Source organism: Leuciscus leuciscus, assembly GCF_965113295.1.
Source record: "Leuciscus leuciscus genome assembly, chromosome: 7".
Classification (NCBI taxonomy): domain Eukaryota; kingdom Metazoa; phylum Chordata; class Actinopteri; order Cypriniformes; family Leuciscidae; genus Leuciscus; species Leuciscus leuciscus.
The window spans coordinates 34,096,194-34,108,597 of NC_138731.1; the positions used below are offsets into that span (position 1 = coordinate 34,096,194).

The 12,404-nt window shown below is 36.6% G+C and overlaps 1 protein-coding gene across 1 annotated transcript; it reads left to right on the forward strand.

The window, feature by feature from the left end:
* Window positions 1–369: 369 nt before the first annotated feature.
* sona (SON DNA and RNA binding protein a) lies at window positions 370–12,359 on the forward strand. The gene is made up of 8 exons (XM_082175942.1): window positions 370–527; window positions 3,751–3,880; window positions 4,177–4,369; window positions 4,467–4,525; window positions 4,673–7,135; window positions 7,257–7,693; window positions 10,320–10,403; window positions 10,499–12,359. Exons 2-8 carry the CDS (start codon window positions 3,853–3,855, stop codon window positions 10,499–10,501), a joined length of 3,267 nt encoding a protein of 1,088 aa, XP_082032068.1. The 5' UTR covers window positions 370–527; window positions 3,751–3,852; the 3' UTR covers window positions 10,502–12,359.
* Window positions 12,360–12,404: the final 45 nt, after the last annotated feature.

A 12,404-nucleotide genomic window follows, 5' to 3' on the forward strand; every position in this document is an offset into this window, starting at 1 on the left:
GAGTGTGACACTTTGAGCCTACAATACTGAACCTTTTCACAATATTCTCATTTTCTGAGATTTTTAATTTGGGGTTTTCATAAGCTGTAAGCCATAATCATCAAAATTATAACAAATAAAGGCTTGAAATTTGTCTCACTTTGCATGTAATGAGTCTATATAATATATTAGTTTCACCTTTTAAGTTGAATTACTGAAATATATGAACTTTTGCACGATATACTAATTTTTCTCGTTTCACCTACATCTATCTATCTATCTATCTATCTATCTATCTATCGCTACGGTAACTGGTCAAAATCTGTAGGAAATCTGGTGTGAATGTGAATTCAGTAAAATGACACTAGATGCCGCTCTATGCTTGTAGATTAAGCAACAGACAAGCGAAGAAGTCTTGGGGTTCCTGCTGTTTCATGCGTTTCTGGGATACTGGCGGACTGACTGTGCTGTAAATGTCATGGCGACCAACAGCGAGCAACTTTCTCGTGGTTTCGTAACTGAAACCTATCAAGAAGTCAACAACACAGGTGAGTGTTAGTGGGTGAAATATTTCTCAAAAATAATGTCTGCTTTAAGAATATGACGGAAATGACTGAGCTGTTATACAGACGCGCGTGGTTTGTTTGTTGTAAAGCTTGTTGCGAGTGTGATGCTAAGCTAATACAAGCTAACGAGCCTTTGTCCGCGTGTTCCGCGAAACGCTCAACCAACAGCATTTTTCGACGCGTAACTACTTTCTGCGCACACGTAATGTAATAGTATCCAACCAAACAGATGAATTATACAGTACCTGTAAATGAGCAGCCTACGCAGTTTGCAGAACACGCATGTTGGGTTACCCTTTGTAGGATGCGCGTGCCGAGTTAGCCGCGCGGGTGACGAGTCTCCATTCTGAGTCTCTTCTGATTGAAACGACGCGAAAACAATCACGTAAGAAATAGTATAGGCGTATACATTTAACAGTAAGCATGTTTATCTTGTGTCTATATTAAAACGTACTTACAACTGTGTCTTTTAATCATGAGGTGATTAATATCAAAACAACCAATCGTCATGTCTCGTGCACCGTACTAGTCGGCGTGCTTATCTGCGTCTCTTTTAATAGCACTGTTTTAATGTAGTAACGTTTACTATTTGAATAATTACTGAGTAACGTTAACTGTTTGTAAAAACACCACCGACTGGGTATCTATATTATGGGAATACCAAACTATATTATACTGGGAATTCTCTATTCTAAATTGCTGCTAGTTACTGCTGTCGGTTGTATGTTTACATCCCGTTAACAAAATATTTTATATATATATATGTGTGTGTGTATATACACACATATAATACACACACACATATATATGTATTATGTGTATATATATATATATATATATATATATATATATATATACGTGTGTGTGTGTGTGCCTATATATAGGCTATATTTGAACTTCTCATTGTTTCCAAGATTGTTGTCTTAATTGCAATATTTCGCTATTGCAATGTCTTAAGATCCAGATCTGTATACCGTACGTATACTGTATACCGCCAATGCCTTTATTGTCGCTATTCTAGAATAGTAAGAATATTGTATGTCCTGCATCGATTCGGTTTTCCATGTATTATAACCTATTTATATATCTATATATTATATAGTTAAACGTTCATAAAACTGTTGTCTCTTCATGAGGTGAATAATATCAAAACAATATATGTAAATATAATCAATAAATATAAATGCCTAATTCATTCAATCTCTTCACTAAGCTAGTAATTCTCAAACCAATGGGACCAGATTTTTTAAACCCGTTTCAGAATATGCCTTTCCTGGATGACACAAGGTTTTAAATGCACAGACAAGGCTTAAGCCTGGACCCAAACTAAAATGCATGTTTGAGCTGTTGTAACTGAAAGCAACTTAAAATGTCAGTGCCATTGTTTTGTCTCAAGATGCACATCACACCAGTAATGTTTTTTTCTTCTAAGGCACAATTATAAATGTCCTAAATTGATCTAATGCCTAATCTTGGCTTATCTAAGCCCTGTCTGTGAAACCAGCAGGCCTTATAGTTTTTAGCAAAAAATAAATTCTATAAACCTGATAGTTTTACCATAAATTTCTAACCATGAAAATATCCACAAAACCTGGCATGGCGTTAAAAAACAAACAAACACTAAGCTAGTCAGCATGCTTAACTCTAGCACTCTTTTAATGTAGTAAAATGCAATATTTGCTAATCTAAAATTAAGGATAAGGCACTTTACACATTTACATTAGATTAATTTAATTTATTGTGATTTTTACAGTAGTATATTGGGGCCAAACTATGGTTACGATGGTAAGATTTTAGATTTTGTTATGGGTCGTAATTGAGTGTGGTAACATAGTCCACTTAAATTTGCCACAAAAGCCATAGTTTGTATGTAATACAATTAAAATTGGACACTTTCATGGGGAATATACTTCTAGCCACAAGTCAAACAGATATATTACAGATAAAAAATAATTAAAATAAAAATTCCCCTTGTGATTTTACAGTAACATAACTATAGGCCTAGTATTTATGTTAGTTTGGGTGAAACTGTGGTTAAATAAAATGGTGGTACCGTGGTAAATGTGTGTAATGCTTGGAGGTAATTTGTTTGAAAGACAATGCTAGTGATATTAAGTTGACCCTCAGTTGAGAGATGCATTTAATTCACTATTATCATAGTTACTATCCTAGTCACATCCATTATGCTGTTTCAGTACCCTCCTGCAACATCATAAATTATATAAAGAATTAGACCTGATTCACTGCATGGTTCAAAAGCCGTCTTTTTTTAAATTGTGATTCAAAAAGTGATTTGCCAGCCAGGCTTATGTTATTATGCAACAGCCCTGATTGAGTGCAAAGAAGCTCTATGTATTCAGCCTAGTGGGTCCAATAAATACTTTCAGTCTTTATATTAGTCACATATGTTTTTTTTTTAAGGTTTTTGGCCCAGCCATTCAAATTTGTACTTGTACTTCCAATATTTTCTCTGGGTGCATTTAAAAAAATCTGTATATTTATGACGCTATAACTTTATTAACACTTATAAGTGTTAACACTTATAAATAATGGCACATGGTGATTTGATTAATTTTCAAACTGATGCCTCCCAAGACTATAAGAAATCATTTTTGCTGTGGTGACAATCTCATCACACTCCTTTGGTGACATAAGAAATATTCACAACAATGTATCACAGTAAACAAAAAGTTTGCATAAAACATGTTTATGATCAGTCATCTTTTTTCTTGAGCCATGCAATTTTTTTATTTTTTTTATTTTTTTATTTATATATTTGTTAAAGTTGTGCAGGCTTCTCAGATGCATCAAATCCCTGTTACCTTAATAAAGCTATATTTAATGACAATGCATGTTTATAGCTTACATTAGACTGAACAGTAAGCTATGAGTAAGGTAAAAGAGAGAGTTAACCCAAAAATGAAAAATCTGTCATTTACTCACCCTCAAGTTGTTCTAAACCTGAATGAATTTCTTTCTTCTGCTGAAGGCAAAAAAATATATTTTGAAGAATATGGGTAACCAAACAGTTGATGGTAGCCATTAACTTCCATAGTATTTTTCTCCCATAGCCTACCCATTAACTGTACATTCTTCAAAACATCATCTTTTATGGTCAGCAGAAGAAAGAAATGCAAACAGGTTTGGAACAATTTAAGTATGAACTATCCCTTAAAGTTGGTTATGTATTTGTTTTTCCTTTCAGAGTGAAAACTGAGGGTCAACGCGTTTTGTCCTGATTTACGGTGCAAAGACAACAAATTGTTACCGAAATTGAGATTGGGAATCAGTTAAACCAGTTTTTGAAATGGAGAGTGCAGTGAACACTGGTCCTGGTATGTTACTAAGTTTTAGCCCTTTATAGCGTCGCAGTGTTAAAACGTGGAAAGTTGATCATGGCGAAATGATTGTTAGTAAAAGATTGTGAGAGCTTTCCATGTCTTCATATATTCAAACATTTTCAGTAGTACCATATGTGATTTATCTGACGAAGAGAGATGGTAAAGTCTGAATTGTCATATAACTTTTAAATATAACTTTCCTTAAAACTGTTAGAATATTATATAACTTATTTCATACTGTAGTTATGTTCAAATAAATATGTTTGTAAACATTGTGTCTTACCACACAGATGATGAGCCATCTGAGACTGCTGTTCCAAATGAAGCCATTAATGTTAAGGATGGGAGTGAGACCCCCAAAAAGAAAAACAAGAAACATAAGAAACACAAAAGTAAGAAGAAACGTAAGAAGCGTAAGGGGGAAAAAGACAGTAGCTCTGAATCTGGAGTAGAGTCAGATGGAGATTCCCGAACAAGAACAAGGTGAGATTTTGTTTGGTTGCTTGGCAACATTGTGTGTTTTTTTCCCCTTGATACTTTGTTTCTTTTATATTAAATTAAGTATTTTCTTTTGTTACAGTGTTAAAAAAGATGGCTTATCTAACCCTGAGACTGATGCTACAAAAAACTGTACAGAAGGTATATGCATATGTTCTCGTCAGTACAATGAGTAACAGACAATCTGGCAAATTATTACATATGTATGCTCAAATTTAAACCAATTTACTGTGAATTAAATGAGACTTTTAATCTGAAGAGTAAAATTACAATTATATGTCCTTACAGACCTAAGTGATGTGGAAGCTGATGCCAAGGTTAAAAAGCAAAAACACCGTGTTGGGAAAAAGAAGAAAAAAAGAAAGCGGAAAGAGGAGGAAAAGCAAGAGAAAAAGTCCTCCTCTCGCTCAAGATCGGGGAGTAGCTCAGCGTCAGGGTCAGAATCGGAATTAGACTCCAAACAATCACAAAAAATGCAGGTGGAGTCTTTAAAATTGGACAAGAAGGCACCTATTACTGCAGCTAAAGTCCCAAGTGACAAATTTAAAGATGGCACACTCCAACTGGAAGATAAAAAGAGAGATATGACTTCTGATCACAGTGAAGAAGAAAGTTTCAAACTAGGAGGGAGAAAAAAGATGTCTCCTGAGCCTGCAAATGCACTAATTCCAGAGAGGGACATAACAGTGGAAGCTGTTGGCGAACATGAAAGTTTTGGTAAAGCTCAAGAACTTCCTGATATCATCCCTAAGCAAGAGAATGTGCACAAAGAGCAAGCTGTGCAGAAGGACATCTTAAAGGAAGCAAATGGGAATCAGAAAGAAAAGAAAAAAAAGTCCCTCTCCAGGTCAAGGTCACGATCGCTTTCAGACAGTAAAGGGAAGAAATCCAAACATAGTCGCTCCAGAACCCCAAAGAAATCAACGGGTAAATCAGGACGTCATAATGACAGATCATCTTCAAGGGACAGGTCTGTGTCTGCCTCTGGTGGGAAGGATCGAACAAAACGAAGAATCTCAAGGTCTCCATCAGGACGGTCCCCATCTAAAGTGACAAAGAAAGCTGGACGCAGGTCAAGGTCGCTCTCTGGAAGAAGAGGGTATCGCTCTGACTCCAGGTCTCGCACAAAGACAAGAAGATCTAGGACCAGGTCCCCACGGCGTGGTCATCGCTCAAGATCTAGGTCAACTGGAAGAACAAGACATTCACGCTCAAGATCAAAACAATCTGTTTCTCGACGGAAGAATCGACGCTCAAGATCACGGTCTAGATCTCTACGGAGAGGAAGACACTCAAGGTCTCGCTCTCGAAAGAGGACACCTGTTTCTCGGACGAGGCGGTCCAGGTCTAGATCTGTCAGAAAAGCAAGGCGAGCACGCTCAAGATCCGTTGTGATCCTTAAACGATCTAGATCCCAAATGAGAAGAAACAGAAGATCCAGATCAAGATCCATTCGTAAAAGATCAGGTTCAAGAAGCCCAAAACGTCGAACTAAGTCTCGGTCCCCTCAACGCTCCAGGTCCTCTGTGTCACGTTCTCCTGCAGTCCCTCAAAGGAGGTCAAAATCTAGGAGCCCTCATAGCACAAAGTCAGAATCAGTATCTCCTCAGCGACGTAAAAGATCAAAGTCACGGTCATCCTCACATAATTCAAAGTCTGAATCCCCAAAATTAAGAATGGATAAAAAGCAAAAAGGTAAACGGTCAAGGTCAGTTTCACAGCGAAACACATCAAGATCTAGATCCATTTCCAGGGAGCGACAAACATCAGATAGAAGTATGTCCCCTACTAAGAGTGCACACTCTAAATCTCCCACTAAAGAAGATGAGTCCTTAAAGGATCAGAGTTTAAAAGAAACCTCAGAGACTAGACTTCAAGTTTTGGATGCTGTGGAGGAAAAATTAGAAGTAAAAGGGACAGTAGGTGGATGGAAACCAGTGACTACTGAATGTACATCTGTGCAAAAGCCATCAAATGAAGACGTAACATCATCAGAATGTGACACACAATGTAAAATAATAGTGGAGCCCGAAAATCCCTCTGAATGTGAAGGAAGACTAAACCGATCTAGATCATTGTCCTCAGAGCCAGTTCCTCAACATGGCACTGCAGGATCAGATGAAGATGATCGATCAGAGAGCTCACGATCACCTTCACCAAATACAGTGAAAGAATCGAAGTCCTCCAACAGAACGTCACCTGTTCAAAGAAAGCGCTCTAGATCAGCTTCTTCCACCAAGAAGAGGCGGTCCAAGTCAAAATCTGTCAGCAAGAGGAGGTCAAGGTCTCCTGCAAGAAAACACAAGTCCAGGTCTCCCTCACATAGTCGTAAAAAAAGGACAAAGTCTCGGTCACCTGTTCGGAAAAGGAGATCACGATCAAGATCAGCCAATCGAAGGGCAAAATCAAGGTCTAAATCTCACACAAGGACAAAGCGCTCGAAATCAAAATCCCCCAAGCGGAAACGGTCAAAATCTAGATCACCAGCTCGAAAAAGGAGGTCCAAGTCACGTTCCCCTGCTAGAAAAAGAAGATCTCGTTCACGGTCAAGGGCCCGTCAGTCACGATCCAGAAGGTCACGATCTGTGTCACGCCGGAGGAGACCAGCATTTAGAGGGCGATCTTTTGACAGACGAGATCGATGGAAACGTGAACCAAGCCATTCCCCAATTTTGATTCTCCGTAAGAGGAGGTCCAACTCAAGATCTCGGCGCAGTTCTAGCAAGACGCCACCGCGTCTCACTGACCTAGGTAAATATGCTTTTTGCTTGGCTCCCCCTTCTTGTTAGCATGAATAAAATATATTAACTTCAAATTAATAGCAAGAAATGTCTGTCTACATCAAAATAACTTTAATTACCTCTCCCTTCAGATAAAGATCAACTGTTGGAGATTGCGAAGGCTAATGCCGCTGCAATGTGTGCTAAAGCTGGAATGCCCATACCTGAAAGTCTCAAGCCGAAGGCAATTCTACAGTTACCCCTGCCAACCCCAGCTCCAACCCCCTTGTCTTTGCCTCTGCCACTGCCCATGCCCAATTTACCTATGAATCTGCCCATGGGTATACCAGGTATGCCTGCAATGCCAAACATGACGATGAACGCTGCCGTGGCAAGTATGACTGCAGCAACCATGACCGCTGCTCTGTCAAACATGGGTGCCCTGGCCTCTATGCCCCCGATGCCTCCCCTTCCTACCATTACCAACAAGCCCCCTCCAGCACCCACACCTAATCTGGCAAGTATCGAGGAGGTGAAGAGGAAAGTAGCTCAACAAGCAAACAGCATTAGCATCAAGGAGTTCACAGAGGTGAGATTTGTTTTTGTTGCTCAGTGAATCAGATTATGTATGCATGCATGTATATTGGGGTCAGTAAGATTTTATTTGTATTTTTTAATTAAATTAATACTTTTATTCAGCATGAGTCCATTTAATTACTGTGACCGGGTGGGTGGAGTAGTTTGTTTCACTTAGTTGACGACACTAAGAGAAGACTGCCTTTTAAATTCGTTCACTGATCTTTTTATATATATATATATATATATATATATATATATATATATACACACGCATAATATATACATATACCCACTCTCCACCCACTCGGTTACTAGCTGAAATAAAATGAAATATATAGCCTAATATGTTAAATTCCAGTTAAGTGAACTTCCCGTTCCCAGAAGTACGTCTACAGAAATGTTCATATAGAATCAAATATTCATTGGCATGACTGACGGTCATTTACAATATTTACAAAACATAGGCTATATGGTACTGAAAGTAGGACTATTGGATAACACAGAAAATTAATTGGGTAAATAGATGAGATCAAGTGTTAAAATTAATAGAAATATAAATATTAAACAAAAAGAAAATAGTCTACATATTAGTCAATAGATTTAAAAGACTTTTGGATTAGAACTTTTTTTTATTTTATTTTTTATTATTATTATTTTTAGCTTAATATTCTTTTAACATATACCCTATAAATAATAACAAATTATTCAAACTTCATTCGAATATTGTCACGGGCACAAGGTAGCCTATCTATACATTTGTAAATTAAAATGTTTTTGGCATGATCGGGCATTTACAAACTTAACTTTAAGTAACATACTATACAGAACATTAATTGGGTAAAGAGATACATGAAATGAAGGGGAAAATAAAGCAAATACATAAGAATGAATTAAAATAACCAATAATAATAAAAATAATAATTGACAAATATGAAATAAAAAATAAAATCAGTGAATGGATTAAAAAATCTGTGGGGTGGGATAGATAATGTTTCCATATATATATATATATATATATATATATATATATACACATATATACATACATACATACATACACATAGACAATATTGTGGGTTCCCATGTTTACACAAACTTGTGGCCACGAGAAATAGATGTTGTTCGCTCAACATAGGATCTCGAGGCCACGAGATTCAGTTCATGTGGCCATGACATATGTCGTTACCTTAACAAAATTATTTTGTGGCCACGACATCACGCTTCCACAAATTAATATCTCATGGCCATAACAAAACTAAGTGAACTGAACATGTCCCCTCCCAGTCAGCATATTTAATTGATAGAAATTGCATTGTTAAAATTTTTTTTTTTTTTTATGAATTATATTTTAAAATAATAATAAAATGTTTTATTTGTTATAATATTTTGCAATATTTCTGTTTTTACAATTTTTGATCAAATAAATGCAGCCATGGTGAGCATAAAAGGCTGTGCACGCCGGGATGATTATCGCGCACGCTTTTGACTAAACAAAGGGCGCCAATGCAAGTATGCACACCGACGTGCGAAGGAGTAAAAGCGTCATTTAAAAAAAAAACCCTCGGTTTAGTTTTTTTGGTTTGCCGCACGCCGTTAATAACTGGCCGACCAATGAGATTAGCGTTTTTGTTCACGTGCCTGGAGCTGCTGAAATTATAGTATATTGCCAGTGAAAATAGCTTGTGTATGAACACAAAGACGCGCCGAAAAACGTCTCTAAAAACGTTGGCGTGACCATAGCAACCTGGGATTATCAGAAATGGATATTATCAATAAATACATTTTATATATATATATTATTTATTATTTATTATTATATATATATATATATATATGTTTTTTATAATGACAAAAAAAGTGCAGAAAATATAATATTGTTAGCCTATATTATATTGCACACAATATTGTCTATCTATCTATCTAACTATCTACACACATATTGCCAGTGAAAATAGCTTGTGTATGAACACAAAGACGCGCCGAATAAGCACACGCGATAATCATCCCGGTGTGCACGGGCCTTAAGTCTTCTATTAAAACTTTTTTTTTAAAATCGTACTGACCCCAGATTGTTGAATGTTATTGTATTAGTGTAAACAAATCGATTAATCAACTCTTAAAGAGGCTACATGCGATTTTCTGAAATTTAAACTCGCGACTGACACCTGTGGCCAAAAAAACGGAACTGCTCTTCCTTTCTGCTCGCTCTCGTACGTGCACACTTCACAAGTCATCCGCTGCAAAGAAGTCAACATTATGTTTACAGAGGTAAGAACAGTCAAATACATATATTGTTTGAGAAACTAAGTTTGTTTGCTGACTAGCGGTGGTGGCAGAGTGATCTGAAACGTTTAACATGAACGCGCTTGACGTCACATCCGCAGACAGCGCGGGAAAAATCCGACCCGACAGAAAATAGGAAAAATAGGATACAGGCTTATAGGTGCACCCACTGTGAGCGGACAAGGTGTCAGTATGCTCATCAGGAGATGTTTGAGTCATAAATGGTCAAATAAAAAGGCTATATTTTGGGGAAAAAGTTGCATATAGCCTCTTTAACATAAACATTTGTATATGTTGTAAGCACTATATGATATATAACCAAGTACTCATTTTTTGCAAATCATCTTTTTTAGAAATGTAAACAGATTGCAGAGAGCAAGGAGGAGATGCGTATTGCACGACCACATGTTTCAGATGATGAAGATGATGAGACACGGGTAAATGTTCCGTCATTTTGAACTGATTTAAACGTTTTCTATCTTGGTTGCTTGTATTTACCTCTTGTTTGTGTTTTATTTGAACTATTTTGCAGTAACCCGCTGTCCTTCTACTTCATCTTGTATACAATCCTGATGATAGACACCTGTGGCCCCTATTTAGGATGAAGGATGAACTCTGCCATAGGCTTGTTTCTGTCATGTAAATGAAACTGCGTTTATTCGCAGGAGTTTGAGCATTTGGACACTTGAAGCTACATTCATTTCAGTGGTTTATTTCGACCGTTATCTTTAAATTGTCAGTTGTTGGAGCAACTGCAAGCTACAGGAACCTTTTTTTACCATAGACTACCAGATTAGGCCATTCAATATGTCTACCTGCCCAGACTGACAGTGAAACATTTCGCTTTCAGACTTTTTACCTTCACTACATATGGTGCCTCTTGATACCATAAAGAAGGACCTCTGGTAGATTAAACTCAGATGTATAGGTGTACCTGTGAGTAAGTGAGGGTGGGGGGTGGGGAAGAGAAGAGAAGAGAAAAAAAAAAACAGATTTTGGGGTGCAGCTTAGATCACAGATCAGGTGTGTTCAGGTCTGTTGGTCCACGCTTAACATGTTAAGAGACGTGATCATTTTATGAGTATTTTTTCCCTGTGTTTTAAAATTCATTGTTATTCACTTGTTTAAATACATTAATGGTAAAGATAATTTGTTTTTGTTCCTTAACACTTTTGTGAACTTTTAAAGCAAATTAAATGTTGAGGTTCAGAGCTGTGGCTATACTTGAGTGCTATATTAATGGATGATATTTGCATTGTAAGGGTTCTGACCACAAACTTTCTTTTAGTTTCATCGGTTAAACCTTGCTGTGCTGATTTCTGGTGACTGATTGTGGTCTGGCTTTATCTAAAAGAATTATCACAGAGAATGACACTCATTGATGAGAGTGAGTTTTTTTTTTTCCTCATTTTTATTCTTTATCATACAGTGCATCGTTGTAAACAACAGTTCATGATGCAGTTGTGTGGTATACAATGCTGTTTTATCTTTGTGATTGAAATATTTGACCCAGCAGAAACTGCAGGGTGGGATGCTGAATTTTCAGTAGTGAGAACATCACCCATCACCATTCTAGATGGGGGTGATGAAAATGCATATGATTTAAATAAGATTATTGTTTAGACACATGTACTTTAAGATGTACTGTATACTGTGTAGGTGTGTTTTGTCAGTTTTTTTTTTTTTTTAACACCTCTCCTCTACACTGTTTTTTGCTATAGTGGAGATCACTTTCCCAATTTATCTAAGAAGAAATGTGATGATGGCACTGCTCCTACTAATACACACAGGAAATGTTTAAATCTTACGGTAGACACAAAAAGGTTAACATTGTTCAACATAAAGGGATGAGCAACACTATGTTAGCTTTAGATTTGGCACTGTATTGTTGTCCACAGAAACACAAACTTCTGTCCAGAGCTTCTGACACCTTGGATAGATGATATAGTGATTGTGAATTAAGTTTAAAATTCATTAATATTAGCTAACAGATTTCAATCTGGAAATGTGGAAATTTTTTTTCATTTTGCCATTGTTTACTCAAAGGGATAATTAAGCCCCAAAAATAAAATCTGTCATTCACTCACCCTCATGTCTTTAAAAACATCTATGACTTCTGCAAAATATTTTGAAGATTTGGAATGACATGAGGGTGAGTAAATGAGGACATAATTTTTTAACTATTACATTTATGAAAAGAGTATGGCCATGTTGAGGTCTCCTTGAGGTTAGTCTGGAAAAGTTCTGCATCTAGGTACAAGCCCACATTCCTTACAACATCCTCAGTTTTGACAAAACTTTTTTTTTTATATACATGTTTTTCATCACATTGTGAAACATAATGACTTTGTATATAATGCAACATCAAATATTAAAGGAAACAATCTAATTGACTTTGAAAATGTGTTCATTTTATTCTCATTTCATATGTGACCCTT

Bases quoted from the DNA above. Each gene is read 5' to 3' on its own strand.
- sona (XM_082175942.1), top strand. From the start codon at position 3,853: ATGGAGAGTGCAGTGAACACTGGTCCTG. The intron at 3,881-4,176 runs GTATGTTACTAA...CTTACCACACAG, and splicing joins TGCAGTGAACACTGGTCCTG to ATGATGAGCCATCTGAGACT. The intron at 4,526-4,672 runs GTATATGCATAT...ATGTCCTTACAG, and splicing joins TACAAAAAACTGTACAGAAG to ACCTAAGTGATGTGGAAGCT.